The sequence below is a fragment of the Musa acuminata genome, chromosome BXJ3-6 (assembly GCF_036884655.1).
Source record: "Musa acuminata AAA Group cultivar baxijiao chromosome BXJ3-6, Cavendish_Baxijiao_AAA, whole genome shotgun sequence".
Classification (NCBI taxonomy): domain Eukaryota; kingdom Viridiplantae; phylum Streptophyta; class Magnoliopsida; order Zingiberales; family Musaceae; genus Musa; species Musa acuminata.
In genome coordinates, this window is record NC_088354.1 from 24632850 (window position 1) to 24658630 (window position 25781).

The window sequence follows — 25781 nt, forward strand, 5'->3', positions numbered from 1 at the left end:
TCTATGAGTAATTGTAAGGCTCTGATACCATCTGTCATAAACTTAGCTGGTTTTGCCTAAGTCGTGCGATACCCTTGTGTGTCCGTCCGTAAATGTCAGCCTCCTCGAAACCTCCTATGGCCCCTTAGGACATACAAAAGAAAAAAATAGGTTAGAGAAAACATCTCACTCGAGATCCACAAGCAATCGTTTCAAAAAACACTTTATAGCCAATGCAAATTACAAACAGACTGTACAAGCTCTAAACGATTGCACAACAAAGGGTCCAAAATGATCCACTACAGATCGAAAGAAAATACGATTGCTAAGCCTACTACCAACCCTTGACATGTTGTGCAAAGCATAAACAACTCAAAAATCATATACATACATAAGCATTACGTCGAACACCTCATTTACAATTTTGTCCGTGATATCATAATGGCTTGCTCTTCGTGATCTTCTAAGGTGGGTTGGAGAATAAGCGTAGTGTAACTTTTGGCTTATGTGAAACACAACATAGCACAAGCTCCATATTTCTGTTCCCCAAGTTTGCTTGTGGTTGTCTTTTTCGGATGATACTTCTCTGGTTTTCTGACTTTTAGTTCAGGCTGCAGGAACATGTAGTCTGGCACTGGTATTTCCTATTGTGGATCAGGGCCAAGCAAGATGCTGCAGGAACATGTAGTCTGGCACTGGTATTTCCCATTGTAGATCAGGGCCAAGCAAGATGTTGTCATTGTAGTTGATGATGATGATGATATTAGTGATGTTGACGACAATACCCACATTTCTGCTGGCTGGAGAATTTTGTCTTGTAACATGCATAATGCATTGATCTCATGTTGATGCAGTTGGAGTAACCTACAACATATTTTTATCTGCTATCTGCGAGATCAGGATTTGAGATTACAAATCAGTTTCTCTATAAACTTTGTACTTTAATCATCTTCAGTCTTTGGGGTCATCCTTTTAAGTCGCACGTCGAATCTGCAGCTTTGTTTGCTTCAATCTAGAACTCGTTGCCCTTAGTTTGGAGGACAAAATGACTGTACTACGAACACTTAGTGCTATTAAAGTATTGTTTGTCCACAGGAAAACTATTAGCAACATACTGTGAGATGATGGATGGATGGATGGTAACCAATTTGACCTAAACAGAGTGGCGAGGAAGGAAAGAAAAAAATCTTAAAGAGCACAAATAGTTGGGAAGACTATGGTTTCATCTTTGTTGTACAACATACACCAATGGAAGAACACGGTATACAACATCAGTTCTTACAATGAGGCAAGAAGACCACTGCAAAATGTACATCAAAATTCTATTTTGCTCTAATCATAGATAAAGTAAAAGAAAAATCTGTAATAAAACAAGAGTGGCAAATATTTCATGTTGATAAATTGCAGTTCAAACAAACTTCACATTTCTGCATTCTGATTGATCCACGAAAAAGACAGCCTTCTCCGAACAAGCAAGGAATATAATCTAATGCTGTCATGGTGTAATTCTATTCCAACATGCAGAACAACATAAACCCTAATGGAGAAAACCCTTGGCTAATTTTTTAGGTTCTAGCTTTCTAAACCTATCTGAGACTGCATGCCCTGACTGCAAATGCAGGCAAAAAATTGGTTAGCCTTATGTGAAAGGATGATTAAAAAATTCACAAAGATGATGATTCAGATGCATACCTCGGCCACTCAACCATTAAGAATTATGACAGAGGGAGCAAAGGGGTTAGATACTGTGGTTGCAATACTATCGATCACCTCTGTGGTTGATCTGAACTAGAGGCAGCTCCTGCAGGGGGCGGTGTCGACATGTTGCTCGCTGATCCATTCTCAGCAGGTGGACTGACACCCCATTTCCCTTCAGATTCCAGTGGCTCTAATACATGTACACCGCCATCTGTCAGACCCAAGGCAAATTGGTTTGGCTCTGAAGGATGTGCGGCAATCACGACTGGGTACACAGTTGTGCTGTCAAAGCAAGTAGGAAGTTATCAGAAATAGTGGATCATGTGGAAAACAGTTCAGCCTCAATCTGATGCAGAATCATATGCAGGTAAAACTGCAGATGGATTAAAAGAGCAGGCATCACACTTCTTAGCCACATGTTAACAGAGCATGCTTCATCATCGCTAGCAGTTCAAAATGAATCCAAAGTCAGAATCATCAACACCTGGACCAACTTTTTCGATCATCTTTATTAGTTTATCTTTTTTAAGCCTTTCCGAGAGAACACAGCCTTAGAAAAAAAAACTACAGAAATAGATAGATGGCAAAATGGCCAAAGGCAAACAAAATATAACATGGAGCACACTTTATACATAAATGTGTGTGTGGTGATTCTTGTTAAGGAGAAAATAACCAAGTCAATAAACAGGCTACATTTACAAATGATGAATACCTAAGATTGTGCACTTTGTGGCTTTTCTGCAGAGATTCATATCCACCAAACATCAACTTATAGCAAATGAAAAAAATAATTTTAACAAAAAATAATTTTTCACATACCTGACACTGGGAGGGAGATAAGCAGCAGGAAGGATCCGACATCTGAGCCTCAGGTTCATGGCATTGAATATACATACAGTGGCATCCAAGAAACTAACATATATCAACTGACTGTCACAAGACAATGTTGCATGAGATATGGGCGCAGAACCATCACGAGGAGCCCACTGAAAGATAAACCAAAAATTGTTATGGAGGTTAGCATAAACTTTCTCCCATATTCACAACCTGACATAAATACCTGCTTCATGCATTCTAGTTTAGTTGTCTCAAATATAGCAATCTGGGTCTCATGCACAACTAGGAAGTGTTTTTGATCTTGATGGAACTGCACACGTGTGTCTGAGATCGTTGATGGAGTATACCCAGAGGGAATTTGCAAAAATCTGCTTCTCTGTTTCTCCCATCCGTCAGTTCCCCACACACAAAGCTGCAACATAAAAAGGTACATTTGAAGAGGTTAGGCTGTGATAGAAAAATCATAGGTGAACTCATACCTCCATAAATAGAGCCCATCAAAGACAAGTTAAAAATTGACAAACTAGACATCAAATTATCTGCATCATGAAGAAAGGATCAGCCAATAACCTGAGCATCAGCTCCAGATGAAACCAGCACATTTAGAACATTTGAGAAGGCAAGGCCAGTAATTCTCTTTGAGTGGCCTCTAAGTTTACTCTTAACCTGCAAATGCATGAATTATATGAATAACATGCTTTCTCCATCAGACAGCATCACATGTTGCCTTAGTAGCAAAGTACCTCATCAACACGGACATTGTAGGTTTGAATTGTAGAATCATCCATTCCTATAGCAATTATATTATTGTCTTGAGGATGAAATGCAAGAAAAGTTGCTGCAGGTGGGGGGGGCATGAATGTCGTCATAGTCTGCATTGTACAACAATATTGGTCAATTTAAAATGTGAGCTAAGCTATTATACATCATGTAATCTTTACGTCTAACCTTAAATGTCATCATGTTGAATAGGGATATTTTCCCTCCTGAAGCTGACATGACGTAAGAATCATTCTTCGACAATGCAAAGCAGTGGACTGGTTCTTCAGGATTTGTGTCAGTTATATCATTAGTCATCAATATACCACTTGGTGGTTGCCACAGTTGAGGGGCAACACTTGCAGTTGCCTGTACAATGAAGCATTCATTTAGCAAAACTAACACCAGAATTTTGTATTTCAACTAGTTAAAAAGGTTCTGATAATTTATGGAGACATTTGTCATTTCCAGTACCTTTCCACTTGAATTGCGTTCATTTCGAGGCCACTTCCAGAGGAGATGAATTGCATTTGATGCTAAAGCCAAGATGGCAAAGCCAGAATTGGTGTAAATCAGTCTTGAAATCTGAAATGCAACATTCTATTCAGGACCTTGAACAAATATTTTTTCTAGCATGATTAGCAGAATACTTCGATTGTGAACTCCAAAGTTATAACAGAAGTCATCAGTCTAACATGTTTATTTGAGTGGTCTGAAAATTGTTGAGAAATGAAGAGCTACATAACCTCTTTACCAGTGATTTAAAAAGCGCTAGGCGCCAAAAGGCGCCAAGGTCCAAAAACGCCCGAGGCACTAGGCGCTCGCCCGAGCGAAGCGAGGCGCTAAAATATAAAAATATATAATATAATTAATAAATATAATTATTTAAAATTTTAAATAAAAATATGCTATCAAATTAAGAAAATCTAAGATACTTCCATGCAGGATCTTTTTTTTGATATCATTGGAGACTCTATTGAGATGCTCTCTACACTTGCCATTTATGTTGAAACCTAACAATAATTTCAAATAAATAAAAATTAATAATATTAAAATCAAATTAATATATTATTAATCTATTAATAAAAATTAATCATTTTAAAATTCAAATAAACTTAATATTAAGAGTATACTGAGCCTGACGGAGAAAGGAAGCAGTGGCGAGCGACGGCAACGGCAGCGACGAGCGGCGGCTGGAAAGGGAAAGGGAGCGGGAGGCGCGAGCAGCGGGCTCGCGGGAGTCGCGAGCAGAGGGAAGGCTCGCGGGAGGCGCGAGCAGAGGGAGGGCTCGCGATTGGGCTCGCGGGAGGCGCGAGCAACTGGAGGACTCGCGGGAGGCGCAAGCAGCGACAGCGACGAGCAGCGGCAGTGGGAGCGACGAGCAGCGAGATCGGGAGCGGCAGCGGCAGCGGGTTAGGGTTGGGTAAGGGTTATATCGGTTTAGTTGGTTCGATTGAACCAACTAATAACCGAACCGGGATCGAACCAGACCTAAAATCTTGGTTCGGTCGCCTTGGTTTACCTAGGCGCTCGCCCGAAGCGCCCAGCGCCTGGGCTCGGGCGAGCGCCCAGGCCAAACAGGCGCCGCCTGGGACATTAGCGAGGCGCTCGGGCCTCACCTCACCTCGCCCGAGCGCCTAGGCAAGCGCCTGAGCGCCTTTTTCAATCACTGCTCTTTACCATATTATCTTATATTCTTATTCAATACATGCAACATCAAGTCAGCACCTCTTTCACCAGACACTGAAATTCCAGACATAAGGGCACGTGGATGTTGAAAGAATTTTCCTTTACCCTAAAGTAGAGGGCTGCCAACCAATTTGTTGTTTAATACTTGTTTACCAAGACACTTCTTCTATAACCATCCAGTCTCTTTCTTACCCAGATTTATTTCCCATGTGGCACCACAAATATGATGCTTATAGATCTAATTACAGAAACTACTCTATGAGATAGGTATTTTTATATTTCACTTCCTAAAAATAAAAAATGATGCTCTGAAAACCATAAAGACATTTGAAATGACTTGGCTGTTCTCCTCTTAATAATGTTTTCTAAAAATCATGGATCTATGTTTTGACTGGACTAGTACAACCTTGGCTGTATGTACCAGTTCGATGACATGTTAGGCACGGACCATGGCACATGCCTCCCAATAGCATGAATGCCCAAATATTAAAAAAAATATGCTGCATGTGTTGGTACGCTGGCATGTAATGGACCCATACTGGTCCGAATTAATGGAATTGCAATTGGTCTAATACCCAAAACATCGAACCATGCTAGAAATATAACTCATTCATTATAGGTGTAGATTTGTCCTTGATTATAGGTTCTAGAATTAGTCTTTGCTATGACTATGGGCATGATCCTCAAGGAAAAAAAATAGTACACAAAAGACAGATCTTGAAAAGTAACTAACAACACATAAGTTCAGAAAAGTCCACAAAGCTTTAGCAACATTCTCCAAGCAAAGATAGACTTAATCGATAAAGCAAAAAGAATTGGAAATCCGAAAAGAGAAAACATGTGTTTCCATTTACAAAAGTCATAAAACCTAAACCTACAAAGCACCCAGCATAACCTGAATAAACACATTATAGCAACAGATAATCAAAGTTTTAATAAGACCATTAAACAAACCAGAATGTCACATCTCTGAGGATCACCTAGAACTATGTATATTTCACTGAAAGAGAGCTTCCATTTGATGTGACAACCATGAGATTTGTGGCAGTTGATAATTCAAAACTAGCAAAGGTAGTCCAGACAAAGTTGAAACAGAACATTATATCCTAAAGTTGCAGCAGTATTCAAAGACGACCACTATCAGTGCTAGACCAAGATTTTAGACCTTGAGGGTACTTCTTAGATCTTACTAGTCCAACTGGTATAATAATCCTTGAGATACATAGGACTCTACTACATGAGCGATAAAAACTGAAGAACACTCTTAAATCATATGGTATTCATAACAGAACTCAACTTAGGAGCTATCTAGACCAATATGACTAAAATAGCAACCTAAAGATCTCTACCATAACAACTAAAAATAAGGATTAAAATCATCATAAAAACATTAAAAAAATAGAGAATCCTGATATAAGCCCTACAGGACTCAACTTAGGAGCTATCTAGACCCAAACTTGACTTGGAAAGGGCTGAATAACCCCGATTTTGGTATCCATTCCTGCTATAAGGAAATTCACATTTCCACCCTCTTATATCTCGATTAGAAGTGGCATAGATGGGGCTTTTATTCCTATTCCAACAAGGATTGTGCTGAGTTTGTCTTTCTTGAGCTACAGAGCTTTCATCTCCTCCTAAGACTGTTAGGAACGAGTCGGCACTAAGAGGGGGGGGGGTGAATTATTGCAGCGGTAAAATCACGTCTTCAAAATCCTTCATACGGTTAAAACCGGTTTCGTAAAGATGTTAACTTTAAATTGTACGAAAACGTACTGAAGGAGGAATTCAGTTTGCAATAAAGATAAATAGCAAGAAGTAAATGCAAACCAGATTTTAGAGTGGTTCGGTCGTTGTGACCTACATCCACTTCGTCGATTCCTCTTCCGTCGAGGTCACCGGCATCCACTATCGATCTTCCTTTAATAGGTGAAGTTCAACCTCCTTCTTACACCCCTCTTCTTCTTTAATCGGGTTTAGGAGATACAAGCACTCACAGAATTCTAAACTTAGAATGGAGGAGGGAATTTCTCAAGAGGTTGCAGCAACGTTTTCTCACTTTTAAATTCTCTGTGCTTGTGTAAGTTAACCAGGGATGAGAGGGGTATTTATAGGCTTCAAGTTGATTCAAACTTGGAGCCTAAAAAGATCTCATCCCAGGTTACCTGGGTACTGACGGTACCATCGCCGTTCCTGGGTGGTACTACCGTCGCAGGATCTGGTACTGGGCGGTACCACCATCGAACAGGGGCGGTACCACCGCCCAGGAATCCTGGGGTGCTGTTCCCCAAGCAGTGCCACCACCGACCAGGGTTTCAGCACCCTTGTTGGGCCTTGAATCTGACCCAAACCAGTCCAACTTCGGGCCCAGTTAGCCCCTAATAGAGTTTATGGGATTACTTCCCAATCTCAACTCTAATTATGTGCTAACTACGATTCCTAAGACATATTTTAAGCAAGATAAGTCTGATTTCTTCCGGAGAGCTTTCGACGATCTTTCTAACGAACTTCCGACGATCTCTCGGCAAGCTCCTGACTTCCGGCAAGCTTCTTGGAGAGTTCCGATAGCTTCTTTAGCAAGCTCCTAAACTTCTCGGTTGGTTTCTACAGAACTTGGACGAAAGTCCGAACTTCCGACGAACTCTCGAACTCCCAACAAAATCGTGTTCTTGACTCCGGGACTTCATTTTGCTTTATGCCTTGCTATCGTAGTTAATCCTACACACACAAAAATACACTTCGATCTAGACAATTAATACTAAGCATTAATCATGTTGTCCGGCATGTCATTGGTCCCTCGACGCTTCGTCCAATTCTTCGATGCATCGTCCTCTCTTGCGGCCTATTGCCCAATCGATCAGTTGACTCCGCAACTCCAATATCTTTAACGCAATATCCGCTCTTTTTGGCACGATGCCTGAATCCATGGCCCAAAGCCTTCTGTCGATACGTCGACCGATCCTTCGACTCAACGTCCAATCTTCTGACACGTTTTCCTCCGGCCCAACATGATTCTTCCTGCTTTAATTGTCTCTCCTTGATCGAAGCATCCTGCGTCACTCAAAACGTATATTAAATCATAAACACTTATCAATTAGTTTCATCATCAAAATCTGAGATTCAACAATCTCCCTCTTTTTGATGATGACAACCAATTGATGACAGAGTTAACCTTAACTCCCGGAGTTTAAACAAACTCCCCCTATCAATATGCCATATTGATAGAACCTTGAATTCAAGCTGAATTCAAGTCGTTGCAAATTTCATCATGAATATTTGTAACACGTCATCATGCATAGCATGATCATACTTCTCCCCCTTTGTCGTCAACAAAAAGGAGAAGTTCCAACTATCAAGTGTTTGAGATGTAAGTTCAAATCATTAAATGAAAAACATAATATCAAGTTTTATCATCATACAATTTGTAAGCTAGAAAATTTAGCAAGTGTTACATCATGCAAGCTATCAAGTTTGAGATGTTCAAGAAAACAACTCTTGCTTTTTGAAATATAAGTTTTGTTTGATGTGCAAGTTCACTTTTTTTTTGCTTCTTGAGATAGCACTTCTTGGTGATATTCAAGATAGCAAGTTCTACATCATGCAAGCTAGTGAATCTTACAACATTTTAGAACATGCATAATCACCAAATCATCATAAATTTTAATGATGTGCAAAATTATAAATTTTGCAAGTTCGCATTTGTGCGTCTTGAGATTTGCAAGATAGCACTTCTTACTTCTCTTTTGATATAAGCAAGCTAGCAAGTTTGCTTCTTTTGCAATGTGCAAGTTTCCAAATTTTGCATCTTGAGCTAGCAATTTTTCTCCCCCTTTGTCATTATCAAAAAGAAGAGAAGAATACAGTTTTGTATCTCTTTTTCCCTTTACAATAATTTTCAAATCATGACAAAGGATGAATAATCAAAAAATCAAGTTATGAATGTCAAAACAATTTTTCATCATGAATATTTTATAATTGCATGCATCATCATCATAAGTTGAAGTATTGCATGCATAATATCGAATCATCATTCATAATTACATTAATGTTTCAATCATTATTTCAATATGTTTGTGCATCATTATGGTTTCAATTTACGACATGCACAATTTCAAAACTTTGCATATGGTGGTATCCTTACTTCATGCATGACATAAATAAATCAATCACCATGGGCATATCATACATGATATTCATGCATTCATGATACATCATTTTGGCAACAAATCATAGCATTTCAAATCATGATGATATCTAAATGTCAAATTATATTACATCCTATCATGTATGATCATAACTTCTCATTTGTTTGTATCAAAATAATATCAAGAGTGTTTTCATGCATAATTTCATATCATCACATGAAAAATATCAAGAAAATTTTGGTGATAAATAATGAGGACAAATTATGAATATCAAGAGACACCATGATTCATTTTAATAAATCTCCTCTTAAATAAATAATGAAAAGAATTATTAGGAGATCAAATGATATAATATCTTGATTCATGCATAAGAAATCTCAAGTTATAAATTTTAAAAAATCAAGATAAAGCTCATTCAAATTCAAATCATCAAAATTACTTTCAAGAGATTCAAAATGACATAACCAACATTATTAATCTCTTAGTGAAAAATCGATAAGATAGAGAAAAGAAATTTTCAAGAAAAATGCTTTTCTTTTTTTAGTTGTTTCAATTCATGTGATTTGTTTCATATAAGCATGCTCAAGTTTTTCATATGAAAACAATACATCATGGTTTAAAATCGAAAGAGTAAATCTCATAATAGAAATCATCAAGACCAATAAACCATAAATTACCCAAAAATCATCATTACTTCAAATCATCATGCATAATTTAAATATAAAATCATCAAGCATGATACTTACATTATTTCATATAAGCATGTCTTTCTTCATTTATGCTAAATCAAAACATGCAGCTTTCATTATGGTAAAAATCGATAGTCCATAAATCACTAAAATCATCATGCATAATTTCGAAATGTAAATTTATTAAGCATGATCATTATGTATCACTACTTTGGGCATGACATCGAAACATGGTTTCAAGTTTTCAAGGTATGCACAATTTCATATTAAGCATGATATCAAACCTCTTAACATTTTCATTAAGACATCAAGCATGATTTCAATCAAAATCGAAAATCATCAAGATACACATTATTTCTTTAAAACATCTAGCAGAATTTAAGTCTAACATTTTGTTCCTTTGTCATAACATATACAATTTTCATAATCATTACTAGAAGGACAAGCATGATTCCTATTTTATTTTTGTATTTTTCATTACATCATTAAACATGCAAATTTCAAGAAAAATAATTAAACTAAAGTAAAAATAACTCATTAAAAGCATCATGTAATTTCGAAATAAATTAAGGGAGTTTCGTTTACCTCGTCGTCAAAAGCCGTTAAGACGTAGTATGCCACCTTGCCTTTGTTGATTTTCTCATCATCTTCAGAGGAGCTCGATTTGTCCCAAGGAGCTTCCTTCTTCTTGCGTTCATAGCAAGTAGTTGCGTTCTTTTTGTTCTTTGATTTTTGTTTCATGAATTTTTTAAATTTCATGAGAAGTCTTATGCTCGAGTGGTCTTCGATTGTTCTTAGTCCGAAATCTTTCCTGTCCTTTGGAAGGTTGTTCTTGAATTCTTTAATGCACGTCATTTCATAGGTCATTAAAGACCCTATTAGTTCTTCAATCGGAAAGGTATTTAATTTTTTTGATTATTGAATTGTCGTTACTTTTGAATCCCAATTCTTATTAAGAGAACGTAAAATTTTGTTTACAAGTTCAAAATCCGAAAAACCTTCTACCAAGTGCTTTTAAACCATTGACTACATTCGTAAAACGGGTGTACATGTCTTCAATGGTTTCGCTTGATTTCATATGAAACAGTTCAAAATCGTGCATCAAAAAATTAACTTTAGAATCCTTAACACTACTTGTGCCTTCGTGTGTGGTTTCAAGAATGTGCCAAATATCGAAAGTCGTTTCGCACAAAGAAACCCGATTAAACTCAGTTTTATCTTAGGCACAAAATAAAGCATTCCTAGCTCTAACATTTAAAGAAAAAATCTTCTTCTCCAAATCATTCCAATCTTTTATTGGAAGAGAAGACCTTTTAAAACCGGATTTAACAATGTTCCATAAGTTTAAATCCAAAGAAAGCAAAATAACTCTCATTCGAGTTTTTCAATATGTGTAGTCCATCCCATTAAAAAAGGGAGGACGAATGAGAGAGTGACCCTCTTGAAAGCCGAAAAGAGTCATTTCTCTTTGGGTGTTAAACCAAATGAGAAAACGAGGCTCTGATACCAACTGTTAGGAACGAGTCGGCACTAAGAGGTGGGAGTGAATTAGTGCAACGGTAAAATCATGTCTTCAAAATCCTTCGTACGATTAAAACCGGTTTCGTAAAGATATTAACTTTAAATTGTACAGAAACGTAGTGAAGGAGGAATTCAGTTTGCAATAAAGATAAATAACAAGAAGTAAATGCAAACCATATTTTAGAGTGGTTCGGTCGTCGTGACCTACATCCACTTCGCCGATTCCTCTTCCGTCGAGGTCACTGGCATCCACTATCGATCTTCCTTTAATAGGCGAAGATCAACCTCCTTCTTACACCCCTCTTCTCCTTTTATCGGGTTTAGGAGACAACCCTTACAAGCACTCACTCCTCTATTACAGAATTCTAAGCTTAGAATGGAGGAGGGAATTTCTTAAGAGATTGCAGTAGCGTTTTCTCACTTTTAAATTCTTTGTGCTTGTGTAAGTTAACCAGGGATGAGAGGGGTATTTATAGGCTTCAAGTTGATTCAAACTTAGAGCCTAAAAAGGTCTCATCCCAGGTTTCAGCACTCTAGTTGGGCCTTGAATCCGGCCTAAACCAATCCAACTTCGGGCCCAGTTAGCCCCTAACAGAGTTGATGAGATTACCTCCCAATCTCAACTCTAATTATGTGCTAACTATGATTCCTAAGACATATTCGAAGCAAGAGAAGTCCGATTTCTTCCGGTGAGCTTTCGACGATCTTTCCGGCGAACTTCCGACGATCTCTCGACAATGTTCCGGCGGATTTCCGGCAAGCTCTTGGACTTCACGATGATCTTCTTGACGAGTTCCGACGAGCTTTTTTGGCAAGCTCCTGGACTTCTCGGTTAGTTCCGGTAGAACTTCCGACGAACGTCCGGACTTCCGATGAACTCTCGAACTCCCAACGAAATCACGTTCTTGACTTTGGGACTTCATTTTCCTTTATGTCTTGCTATCGTAGTTAATCCCGCACACACAAAAATACGCTTCGATCTAGACAATTAATACTAAGTATTAATCATGTTTTCCGGCATGTCATTGGTCCCATGACGCTTCGTTCGATTCTTCGGCGCATCGTCCTCTCTTGCGGCCTATTGCCCAATAGGTCAGTTGACTCCGCATCTCCGATATCCTTGACGCAATATCCGCTCTTCTTGGCCCGATGCCCGAATCTATGGCTCGAAGCCTTCTGTCGATACGTCGACCGATCCTTCGGCCCGACGTCCAATCTTCTGACATGTTTTCCTCCGACCCAACATGATTCTTCCTGCTGTAATTGTCTCTCCTTGATCAAAGCATCTTGCGTCACTCAAAACGCAGATTAAATCATAAACACTTATCAATTGGTTTTATTATCAAAATCCGAGATTCAACAAAGACAACCAGGGATCCTCCCAAGAGCTAGGTTATCCATATCCTAACAGCCTTCTTTAAGCAGTATTGGGCTGCACTAGAGTGCATATGGGCCAACAGGAGTTAATATGGGTTGCTTCAAGCTAAGTAATGTTGAATCCTGCATAATGCCTATGTAGGAGCACTACCAATCTCATGAATTTAATAATAGACAACTCGAGTGAACTTGGGCCAGAGGTAGCCAGGACAAAGTACAGGATTATTCGGTCCACGCTAAGCTGGGATCATTAAGTATGACCACTATGAATTCTCAGTGATGTCTTTAGCTTGATCAGAGTACAAACAGCAGTCACAGTAGAAGAATATGTTGACATCTTAATCACTATGTCATTAACTTATTTATACTAAAATGTTTTACAAGAGCCAGATCAACATGAATAGCATCTCAGGAACATTTTGAAAATTATGCAAAAAAGAGAAATCACATGCAATAGATAATACACAAAGCAAGCAAAAATTATGGCTCACAATAGATGATATTTTCAAACTATGTAACTGTTACATGTTCCTGGAAGACATAAAAATGGAGAGGGTGAAGTCAAAGTAAATTAGATGACCTGCTAATTCAGATATCATGAGATTTCCTAGATATATTAGAAGTTATTGAAGGCTTCTACAAGATGGCTGGCTATCTGATCTGAATGATCAAGAACAATGTAAGCATGAACTTTGCTAGAGAAAAAGATTGTGAAAGGATTTTGGAATTGAAAGCTAATAAAAACTAGCACATCAGATTTTTAGGAGGATTCATGGAATGACATAAAAAGGATGTCGCTAAGCATTTACCTTGTTTGCCTTTTAAAGTGAAGAATGGGTATCCAATGCAAGGAAGTTGCAGAATCTACCTATAAAGTGGGAGGAGTATGTTGTAATATATTTATTGTCAGATCACCTTGAACAAAAGATTGTAAGAGTATCATATAGTCAATTTCTCTGAATTAAATGTTTCCTTCCCATAAGAATTATTTCATGGTAAGTGCCTGAGGACTTATGTTGAAAAGATCATTGACCACAGTTAGAATAATTTGAGATGGCAGCTTTACTTATAATTTCAATGAAGGCTGGAGAAAGCTTGTGCCCATGGTTTGCTTTCTACAAGTTTTCATCTTAAATAGATGTATAAGATCGGAAAGGACTACTCCAACCATATGCAAGTAAAGCATGTGGCAGTTAAAGCCTAGATCCACATCATCAATAAAAACAAATTGATGGAAACATAGCAACATCAATAAAATGAAAAATTATTTTACTGATTGCCTCACATAGCAAACAAAGCAGTCAATTTTCAAGGATAACTTTAGAGGCTAAAAACATGCGCATTATAGATTGATCCACTACTAAAATTAAATCCTCTTGTTATTGAAAGCATGTGATACTCAAAATAGCCCATCAAAAACACTACCAAATATGTCATCTTAAATTTGTCCAACAGGTAGGCATTTTTTAACCTTATATATGACCAATTGAAATATTCAAAAATCTGCAGAACATGCCAGGTAACAAAAAGGACTAAGTGCACTTTGAACCATTCACAAGAGTTGCCTGAATAGATATAGTATTTCCATCAGTAGTCACAATATGAATAAATATAAAAGAACTTTCCCAGAGAAACTTTGACATAGAGATAAAACCTTGCTTGTTCTAAGATTATCCACAAGCCTTAAAGATCGACACTGAGTTGGTTCATTAAGTTCAGAAAGTATCCAGATCTTTGATTTGTCCATCGATTCATCAGCAATTTTAGGTTTTACATCCACCAAGTTTCTGCAATCACCGCTCTGTCAAAATCAGATACAAAGTTAGCACAGTCATAATGTATAATAAATTCACTAAAAAAAATAACGTAAAATAAATTCCTGATTAAACTGGGTGAAAACATAGAAGGCTTCATGAGATTAGAATGATGCTTTTAGAAGAAAATTGCATATTAAAGAACAATTCACACACCATTCCAGCTATCGCCATAGGTGGTAGAGCAGTTCTATCAGTTATTCCAGAAGTCGTTGCAACAGCAGCAGCAGACAATGGGCTTATTATCGGCTGTTTCAGATAGCATAGATAGCATCATATCATTTGCACTTTATGTCAAGAACAAGTAGTTTGACAGGAAAGGGCTACCTTTGTTACTGTCTCTGAAACAGTTCTGGAAGTATCAAAAGAATGATTTTCAAGTGTGCGCAACAGACGAAGCCCATCAGAATTTGCCAAAATTTTAATTCCATTATCATGTGTAGAGACAGCCAATAGTGTTCCCTCCTTGTTAAACCGTATCCTTGGACTTGCCTAAGGTTAGAAATTGAAGATTTATAAATAGAGCATATTCTAAGAGAGTTTTCTTTATGATGCCAGCAAAAATACAACGTACTGGTAGGCCACCATCAGCATCAATCGTTGTTAATAGACTAGTATTATCCATATCCCAGAACTTAATCAGAAATTCATCGCCAGCAGCCAAAAACCGATTTCGTGTGGTATCAAATTGCACAACACCTAGGGAACGTTTTCGAAATCCTTGGTATGTCCTCTTCACGGCTCCTTCACTTTCATTCCACTCCACAATGAACGTTTCCCCTTCTTTACTGGTCCCACATGAAAAGAGCCTACAGACAGCAAGAGGAAATTTTCAATGAGAAATACAGATCCCTAAAATATTTATTCTTCATTTTGCTAAAAAGCCACCAACTCTGAAATATACCTCGAACCATCAGCACTATAGGCCATTGTGGTACACCAATGTCCAGGAGCATCATAATCCACCCTCGATCCTAAATTGTCATACAACCATGCTTTTATTTTTCCATCTAATGCTGTTGAAAAGATGAACTGTATGATAAAAGAAAGAAAAAGATCAATAAGCTTTCAACGACTCATTAATAAAAACTTCCACAAAATATCAATATGCCGTGAAGACAATTTGACTTAAATTAAAGCCTAAATAGGTAAATTACCTGAATGTTCTCCTTGTGATGTGGGCAAACAGAATAAACAGGTGATTCATGCCCCTCAAAGGTGTAATGTTTTGTGCCACTAGTTGCATCCCACACCTAACGTATCACACAAATACACAAAAGCTTCAAGCAACAAGTGTATATAATTCAGAGGTCAGAATTCTTCATATACCAACCTTAATTGTTTTGTCATCTCCACAGGTTATAATTGAAAGCTGTTTATTAGGATGAGCAAATGCAACATCATTGACACCGCCAGTATGAGCATCAATCTGTGAAATGAATGTTGGAAGAAATATAAATAAAAATAAATAGAGCAAGAAGTGTATTTCAAGATGCATTGATTGCTTTATAACCTCCAAGTGCTGTCTGATATCATCAGCACCATGATAAGAAAATATTTGGACAATGTGCCTTGAATAAGCAACACCTACACAATGTTGAGGAAGGATTACTGTGACAAGTCCCTGATAGTCTTCTATTTTCTTGGTGCATGGAATTAGTATATAAGATACAAAACAAAAAATACTTGTTTTTACAAGCTTACCAAACAAGGAGCCATCTGGGCTCCATATGATGCGATTAACTGACACAGCAGGATCCTTAACCAAAGAAGCCTGAGTAGCATAGAGCCAAACTTAGATTCATTCTGCATCACAAAAGTAATAATGCACCAGAGGACCATATAGCAGTGCTTTGCATCAGTAAATGGAAAGCCAAACCTGAAGGGACATGGAGCAAGATCCAATTTCCCAAACCTTAAAGTTCTTAAGGATTAACCTCTCCCTAGAGCCTACATCCCATAATGCGATGTCACCCACATTTGTACCAACTACAAAACGACAACATGACAACAACACAAGAAAGACCAGCCTCAGCAAGTGATGGCAGATAAATAAAAGCTAATACCTGAGGAGAACAAGATAACATAAAAAAGGTCCTAAAAAGCACACCAAGAAGAATAGTCTGCTGGATTGGATGAAAATCCATGCTCATGGGGTTTGAGCCTTGACTCAGCGTTCGTGCAACCATCTTTGGCAAGTCCTCCAGGGTGTACATAGCCTGGTTATGATTTTGAGGATAGGAAACTGGCAGTATATTCACAGGCAGGTTTACCTGAATTAAGAAGTAACTATTAAAGAGAAACACCAAGCACCATTAAGCAGGATATAGAAGAAACGCCCAGCAGACCTCATCAGATATTCCAAGAGGCCTTGTTCGTTTTGGCACATGATCAGAATCTCCATACTCGATAGAAGGGTTGGCTGTCGGAGGAGTCCTCGGATGCTTCAAAATTGCAACTATCAACAGAGCAAAATAATTATACAAACAGTGGCATTCCACAATTTTCTTCTATCACTAGCCAGTATAATCCACATACTACCAGGATTTGTAGGTGCACTGAGTCCAATAGCTCCACCAGCAACAGCTGGAGGATTAGACATCCAGCCAGCAAGGGGCGTAGGAACTGGTGCTGGTGCAGGTTGAAAAGGCTGAAGAGGAATTATTGAACAATCGTGAGATATCTCATGAAAAACATGCATGCAAATTAAAGTTAGATAAATTACCCCATGAGCACCCAATGGAGGAAAACCTCCTGCTTTCGGCATGGATCCAAGCAGTGGACTGTTTGCTGGTGATGGTGCAAGTGCACCGTTTGGTTGTCCACATGAATGATCAACAAATAAAGTTTTAATGTCTGGATTTGGCCTAGGGTTTTTGCATAGCTGATGCTGCCAGTTTAAACTGCCAGATCATAGAATGATAAGAAAACTTTAATACTCATTAACAAACCCCATATAGTAAGATAATTGAAGCCAACTGAACCAATTTTCAAGAACAAATCAATTGAGATATAAATTAGAAACAAGCTTCTATATGCATCATGCCAAGTTCATGTCATTCACTAAATTTTTAGGATTAGCTTCCTACATGCACCTATGGCTATTTCAATAACATTGTTGTCCTCTAAGTATACTGAGAAAACAACGCTGCCATCTTACTCTCTGCTAAAGACCTTTACTCGCTGATGGAAAAAATTAAGAATATAAAGTTTGATACCGGGGAGGGTAAAATGCAGAATGGATTTCGAAAGGAAACCGATGCAACAGTTTCTCAGATAGAAAATGTCATAGCAGACAAAGAACGAACTCTTGAAGAAAAGTCGCAGTACAGTTATATTTGCTGGAATGAGTGTTCTAAATAGAAAAGGCATAAACTCACAATAAAACTTAAAGAAGATCGAAAAATAGTTCATCACCAAGTTAAAATCACAAAGGGATACAGAAATTCACCACCTCAAGGATTATAAACGAGGATACATAACAGAAATCAAAAGACTCACGACTCAAGGACGCATCCAAGAGATACAGAGTTTAAGGGAGTTCTCCAAGAGAGCTTCTGCCAAGATATTATCAATTTCTAAAGTTCTTTCTAAGTCCTAAACACCAAAATAAATACTAGTGCATGAAACAACCCTTCATGCATAGGGAATTTCGAAATTAAGTGTTTACATCTGCTAACCAACTCCTTTAATGCATTCCTTGGTCATGAAGACATGTTCACAGCTGCTAACCAACTCCTTTAATGCATTCCTTTGTCATGAAGAAAAGCATCTTGAAACAGCTTTAACTTTGTGCAGGGAATATGCTGATGAGCTGTCATATTTGAGTGGGCTGAGTTAAAGATTATGAGGCATCATTGTTGGCTGAAAAAATACCATATCATAATCAAGGTTCATATGATCAGATTGTAGTAAATTAGACACTCCCATGTCAATCTCCCCCGGTTGAAAAAGACTTGTTCTCAAGTCCTTGTTTGATTCATCAACATGATTATAAAAAGGACTTAAATCAGCCACATTAAATGTTTGGGATACTCCGTAATCTTCAGGTAGCTCAATTTCATAAGCATTTTTGTCAATTCTCTTAAGCACCTTGAAAGGACCATCAGCCTTTGGTTTTAGTTTTCCAAATTTGCCTGGTGGAAACCTCTCATTCTTTAGATGAATCCAGACCAAATCACCAGCATTAAACTCGGCATGTTTTCTGTGTTTGTTGGCAGCATGCATGTACCTCATTTTGCTTCTCAATGGTTGCTTTCACACCCTCATGCAGCTTCTTTATCTGCTTAGCTCTTTCATCAGCATCTCCAGTAAATTGTTTTGTTATAGAATGAGGGATTAAATCCAAAGGACTAGCAGGATTAGCACCATAAACAATCTCAAAAGGACTCTTACCGATACTATGATAGATAGAACGATTGTAGGCAAACTCAATTTGTGGAAGAATGAGATCTCATTGCTTAATATTCTTGCCAGCATAGCTTCTAAGCAAATTTCCCAAGCTTCTGTTCGTTACCTCAGTTTGCCCATCGGTTTGTGGATGATGCGAGCTGCTGAAATTCAAAGAAGTACCTAGCTTCCTCCAAAGAGTTCTCCAAAAATGACTAACAAATTTTGAATCTCGATCAGATACCATAGTTCTTGGAATACCATACAATTTAATAATCTCCTTAAAATACAAATTAGTAATATGAGATGCATCATTCGATTTATTGCAAGGAACAAAGTGAGACATTTTTGAAAATATATCAACAACAACCATGATAGAATCCTTGTTCCTTTGAGTTCTTGGCAATCCCAAAACGAAATCAAGACTCACTTCCTCTCATAGAGCATTTGGCATAGGCAATAGAGTGTACAATCCAGAATTTTAACTTCTTGTTTTTGCCAAATGACACACTCGACATTTCTTTACATATCTTTCCACATCTCTAAACATCTTAGGCCAATAGAAGTTTGATTGAATAAGAGCTAAAGTCTTATCTCTACCGAAATGTCCACCCAAAACACCACCATGAGCTTCAGCTAGAATTACTTGTCTCAAAGAACAAGATAGAACACATAAAGCATTAGCTCGAAAAAGAAAACCATCAAGGATAGAAAATTGTTGAAAGGAACCTGATTTGCAATTCTGCCATATTGAGCCGAAATCTACATCATTCTCATAGAGATCTTTGAACGTCTCAAATCCAACAACTTTGACTTCCATTGCGGATAATAAAGAATGTTTTCTGCTCAATGCGTCAGCAACCACATTTTGAACATCAGATTTGTGTTTAATTGTAAAGTTATAAGATTGCAAAAACTCTACCCAAGCTGCATGCCTCTTGTTTAGCTTGTGTTAATGATTTATGAACTTTAATGCTTCATGATCTGAATATAACACAAATTGCTTGGCAAGAAAGTACTGACTCCAATGAGATAAAACTCGATATATGGCATAGAACTCCTTATCATAGGTAGAATATTTCCTTCTTGTATCATTCAGCTTCTCACTAAAAAATGCAATCGGCTTTCCGTCTCGACTCAAAACAACACCAATTCCCACATTAAATGTATCACATTCAATCTCAAACAAATTGTCAAAATTTGGTAGAACTAAAATAGGAGCTTCGGTCACCTTTCTTTTTAAAAGCTCAAAAGCATCATTGGCCTCATTAGTCCAATTGAATTTATCATATTTCAAACATTCGGTGATTGGAGCGACAATAGAGCTAAAATTCTTGATGAATCTTCTGTAAAAAGAAGTTAAGCCATGGAAACTCCTCACATCATGCAATGAAGCGGGTGTTAGCCAACTGAGAATAGCTTCTACCTTACTTTGATCCATCATGATTCCATCTTTTGAAACAACATACCCCAAAAACACAACACTAGATTTAAAGAAATCACACTTCGTTAGATTAGCATAAAGCTTTTGCTGCCTCAAAATAAAAAAGATTTCTTTCAAATGATTCATATGCTCCTCTTCGCTCTTGTTATACACCAATATATCATCATAGTAAACTACAACAAATATTCCAATGTATGGCTTAAGTATGTGATTCATAAATCTCATGAAAGTGCTAGGAGCATTAGATAGCCCAAATGACATAACCAACCATTCATATAAGTCTTCTCTAGTTTTAAATGTTGTTTTTCACTCATCTCCTGGCCTCATTCTTATTTGGTGATAGCCACTCCTCAAATCAAATTTAGAGAAAATAGAAGCACCACATAATTGATCAAGTAAATCATCTAACCTTGGAATAGGAAAACGATAATCCATTGTGATTTTGTTGATAGTGCGACTGTTAATGCACATTCTCCAAGAACCATCCTTCTTAGGCATTAACAAGGCGGGAACTGCACAAGGACTCATGCTCTCCCGAATTAACCCATTTTTCACCAATTCATCAACTTGCCTTTGAAGTTCTTCATGCTCCTTAGGACTCATTCTGTACGCTGCCTTATTAGGTAGAATAGCCCCCGGAATAAGATCAATGTAATGTTGAATGTCTCACAAAGGTGGAAGGCCATGTGAAATCTCTTCCGGTATAACATCTTGAAATTCCTCTAGGATTGGTTGCATGATTTCCGGTGTCTCCTTATGTTGTTCGTTCTCCTCTACTACCATTAGGGCCAAAACATGACCACCCTTATCTAATTCACATTTGCATTCACCATAAGACATAAAAGCACTAACTTCCTTCTTTCGTGCACTGATTTCGGAAAGTTGTAATGGAGCTAAGATAATCTTCTTTTCATTCACCTTAAAAGAATAAGTATGTTTATAACCATCATACAACACCTTTCTATCATAATGTCAAGGTCTTCCCAACAACAAATGACAAACATCCATAGGAGCAACATCACACCACACTTCGTCTTTATAATACTTGCCAATAGAAAATGAAACTAAACATCTTTTTGTTACCTTGATGTCATTTTCTTTTTGCAACCAACATAATTGGTATGGATGTGGATGAGAGATTGTGTCCAACTTCAGCTTCTGCACCATCTCCAAAGAAACCACGTTCTCAAAACTATCGCTATCGATGATCACCAAGCACACCTTGTCAAGAGAAGTGCATTTTGTGTGAAACACGTTTTTTCGCACCCAACTTTTATCATCGGCCACATAAGACACTTGCAAGCTACGTTGCAATACAATAGACAAACCATGATCTGCATAAGTAACCTCTTCCTCATCTTCATCATATTTTGGTTCGTCGTCAGCTTTGTCTTCTCCTCCATCACTATGATCTTTAACCAAAGTTACAATCCTCCTATTTGGACAATCTGAAGCAATATGCCCAAAACCATGATATTTGAAGCATTTTCGACCACTTGGGGTAGAAGAATTAGGCATTTTTTTATTGCCAGCAGATCCTTCCCTTTTCTTGCACCTTCGATATCACCTTGCTTTGGACAGTAGGCTTGGAACTTCCTCCTTTTGTATAGCCTTCTTTTGAGCCGTACCAAGAACTCTTTTTAAACTTATGTTGCTTTTCAACTTTTAATGCCAGCTTGCTCACATCATTTAAAGACCAATATGACTGCAGTTGAATAATTTTAGCAATCTCATACTTCAGACCTCCTAAGAATCTTGCAATGGTTTGCTCTTCTGGTTCCACAAACTCTCCTTTTAACATTAGGTTACGAATTCTGCAATGTACTCTTCCACACTAAGATCTTTTTGTTTAAAATCATGGATTTTGAGAAAGATCTCTTGCCGATAATTGTCAGGTAAATATTTTCTCTTCATCTCCCTTTTCATTTTTTCCTAGTCACGATCTTACTCTTCCCCTCACGTTCTCTTTGTTTCTTCATATTTTCTCACCAAAAAGATGCATTCCGTCTAAGTTTTAGTGCCACAAGTTTGACCTTCTTTTGTTCTGGTGGTTCATGAAAATCGAAAATTCTTTCTACTATATTAAGCCAATCGATAAAGTCATCAACATTTATTTTACCTTCAAACTCTGGAATCTCCAATCTGGGGTTATATTTATTCTGTCACTCGTCTTGGACTCTATTTCTTGTCCGACATCTTCTCGACTCCCTTGGGAGAGGAGGTGTATCTTCATCAGAAGTATATTCATGGACATCATTTTCATGCTGGTTTTGTCTACTTTGAAGTTCTTCGATTATTTCATTCTTTTCTTGTAGACTACGCAACAATCTTCGTAGCTGCAACCTCAACGACTCGGCATCATCTTCATGGTCGTAACCTTCATCAACTATATCTTTTCCATTCCGCCTTGTCATGATCTCTAGCCTTTAGCTCTGATACCAAACTGATACCGGGGAGGGTAAAATGCAGAATGGATTTCGAAAGGAAGCCGATGCAACAGTTTCTCAGATAGAAAATATCATAGTAGACAAAGAACGAACTCTTGAAGAAAAGTCGCAGTACAGTTGTATTTGCTGGAATGAGTGTTTTGAATAGAAAAGGCACTAACTCACGATAAAACTTAAAGAAGATCGAAAAATAGTTCACCACCAAGTTAAAATCACAAAGGGATACAGAAATTCACCACCCCAAGGATTATAAACGAGGATACAGAACAGAAATCAAAAGACTCACCACTCAAGGACGCATCCAAAAGATACAGAGTTTAAGGGAGTTCTCCAAGAGAGCTTCTGCCAAGATATTATCAGTTTCTAAAGTTCTTTCTAAGTCCTAAACACAAAAATAAATACTAGTGCATGAAACAACCCTTCATGCATAGGGAATTTCGAAATTAAGTGTTTACATCTGCTAACAACTCCTTTAATGCATTCCTTGGTCATGAAGACATGTTCACAGCTGCTAACCAACTCTTTTAATGCATTCCTTTGTCATAAAGAAAAGCACCTTGAAACAGCTTTAACTTTGTGCAGGGAATATACTAATGAGCTGTCATATTTGAGTGGGCTGAGTTAAAGATTATGATGCATCATTGTTGGCTGAAAAAAATATCATATCATAATCAAGGTTCATATGATCAGATTGTAGTAAATTAGACACTCCCGTGTCAAAGTTTATAGCAACTTTCTCAAATCAACAAGATAATTTAGGTAACATTTACTCGAGCAAGCCTATTCTCCATGCACTAATCTATTGCCTAGTATTTCATGCCATATACATCAGACCTTCTTTCACTAGTTTATTTAGACCCAAGGTACGTGAGTCACCTCAGAGACAATTCATAACTTAACCAATTTATAGTAGCAAGTCTGTCTATAGTGTGCTTGTTCTTTATTCTGGATACAGCAACAATAAAAAATTACAAGGGTGAAGCTTATTTTGCTCGTTCTAGATGCAAAATGAAAAATGACATATGACAGATAAAAAACATGCAGACGTAACTATGGTAAAAATGAATATGCAGACACAACTGTCATCCAACATAAAGTGTGTAAAAAAACAAATAGTATTATTTGCTCAACTTAGTCAAGAGAGATTCCTGAACAGAAACAAAGATTTCTTTCTAGATATTAAATGATGAACCTACTTTTTTCTGAATAGATTGTTTGATTTATTTAGCTGAAACAATTTTGAACTTCACTAAATGATGCTTCAATAAACAGATCCTTCATCCCCCTCTTCAGTAAAATATAAGCACCAACAATAGAAATCGGTGTAATCAACAGCACAGAAAAATTATTAACTTCTTATAATCATACCTCTGGTTAATTAAAGTGCGCAATCTAGAACTCTTTAGGTTCGGCAACTGCAGTTTATCTCGGAATAGTGGGTTTGCTTCAATCAGCTTCTTAAGCTCAACAAGCATTATTGTCCGAGCTGATTTTGTATCCCCATACTTCGAAAGTTGCTCATTTTCCCTGAAAATCAAGCACATTAGGCATGGAAAAAGCAACAAACTATGACAAAAGAGCAACACTAGCTGAATATAAATTGCTAAAACCTCAAACCTGAAATTCTCCAAAGTTAAAAGTTGTGTGATTTCCTTAAATAATTCCTCGTTGAACGAGGCAAAGACCTTCAAATCCTTCACAAGGATTTCAACAGCTTTTGCTCGGTCATGTCTAGCAACCAAAAACAAGGAACAGCTTTCAAAGCCTACACTCCAAAACAAACAAAGCAAAAAAATTAAAAAGAAACCAGAAGCCTACTTGTCCAATGCTTCAAGGTACTTCTGCTTCCGGATTTCAAAAAATATCTTCATGGAGTACCGGTTGTCATCAACCTTGGTAAAGCCAGAGAGGTAACGCTCAACGTTATCCCAATTTCCATTATGCACCTCATCCTCAAAATACTTCATATTGAAATAGAAGCCAGAGTCCTGCTCAAGCCTGAGTTTAAAGCCCATAAAAAGAAGTGCAAAAGAGTCGCAAGATAGATAAGAGAAAAAGATAAATAAGAGAATAAGCCAGTGATCAACCAAAAATTAAGTTTTAACAAGGAAACCAACTTGTGAACTGTTTCTTTAAACTTCTCCTCATCGAGGAACTGCAGTATCAGAAACACCAGCTCTCTACTGAGAGATGACATCGTCTTGCGCCGTCTCCACCTCGAAACCCTAAATCATTAAAGAAAAGGGAAACAGATAGCAAATAAAATAATAGATATTCCCGTGGATATCACGAAATTGAATAAAAGATCCAATCTTGGAGCACATCTCACAAACAAAAACGAATAAGGATCCAAAATGGAGCCCATCGATGAAACCAAAGTTTTCCCAAACGAAAAGAAAACCCGAGACGCCTGCATGAAAGCCGCCAAAATCCCTTCTATGGATTCGAACAAGATATCTAGATGAAACAACGGAATAAAGAACCACAAGCTTAGGGTTCGACAGATCGGCGAGGCAAGAACAGCACCAAAGAGCGTAAATCGAAAAGAAAGGAGAAGCAACGGGAAAAATAAGGCGGACGAGGGGGAAAAAGGGCCAAAACTAAGTCTTTTGCACGGCTCCTCCAACGAAAAGGGGAGAGATCTGGGCAACGGTCCGAGCTCACCTCCAAGAAGAAGACGGGGGAGATGACGACGACGAGCGATCGGAGGGAGGAAGCGAGACCAGAGACCAATAATTTAGGTAGAAACCTGCAGAAATCGAAAAGGAAAGCGGAACAGAAACAGAAGAAGAATATTGGCCCAGTTTGCGACACGGATGGGTCGATTTATAGGCAAACGTAGACAAATCGGAGAGGTTGAACTGCTTCTCTAGGATAAGTAAGTTGGCGTATCAATGAGAACCTGTTTCACACACATATGGCTAAATAGGCCATGCATAGAGGGTCCCACACTTCGAGGCGACGACGAGTCTGACGATATTGAACGCAGTGGAATT

General features: G+C 37.8%; 1 protein-coding gene across 3 annotated transcripts; it reads right to left on the minus strand.

The window, feature by feature from the left end:
• Positions 1 to 1287: 1287 nt before the first annotated feature.
• LOC103988836 (protein TPR3) lies at positions 1288 to 25658 on the minus strand. 3 transcript variants are annotated; one of them, XM_009407488.3, is made up of 27 exons: positions 25450 to 25657; positions 24903 to 25010; positions 24604 to 24783; positions 24403 to 24516; positions 24154 to 24312; positions 17231 to 17408; positions 17047 to 17155; positions 16854 to 16963; positions 16616 to 16778; positions 16385 to 16494; positions 16210 to 16279; positions 16019 to 16092; positions 15839 to 15934; positions 15663 to 15758; positions 15410 to 15537; positions 15080 to 15314; positions 14833 to 14997; positions 14662 to 14754; positions 14346 to 14492; positions 3748 to 3858; positions 3463 to 3642; positions 3258 to 3386; positions 3085 to 3180; positions 2738 to 2926; positions 2497 to 2663; positions 1672 to 1959; positions 1288 to 1588 (listed from the first exon to the last, which is right to left on the minus strand). In XM_009407488.3, exons 2-26 carry the CDS (start codon positions 24980 to 24982, stop codon positions 1746 to 1748), a joined length of 3393 nt encoding a protein of 1130 aa, XP_009405763.2. In that variant the 5' UTR covers positions 24983 to 25010; positions 25450 to 25657; the 3' UTR covers positions 1288 to 1588; positions 1672 to 1745. The 3 variants fall into 3 exon arrangements, with proteins under 3 accessions (XP_009405763.2, XP_009405760.2, XP_009405761.2); XM_009407485.3 differs by having other exon boundaries at positions 16019 to 16279; positions 25450 to 25658; XM_009407486.3 differs by lacking the exon at positions 25450 to 25657 and having other exon boundaries at positions 16019 to 16279; positions 24604 to 24773.
• Between the last annotated feature and the right edge of the window lie 123 nt (positions 25659 to 25781).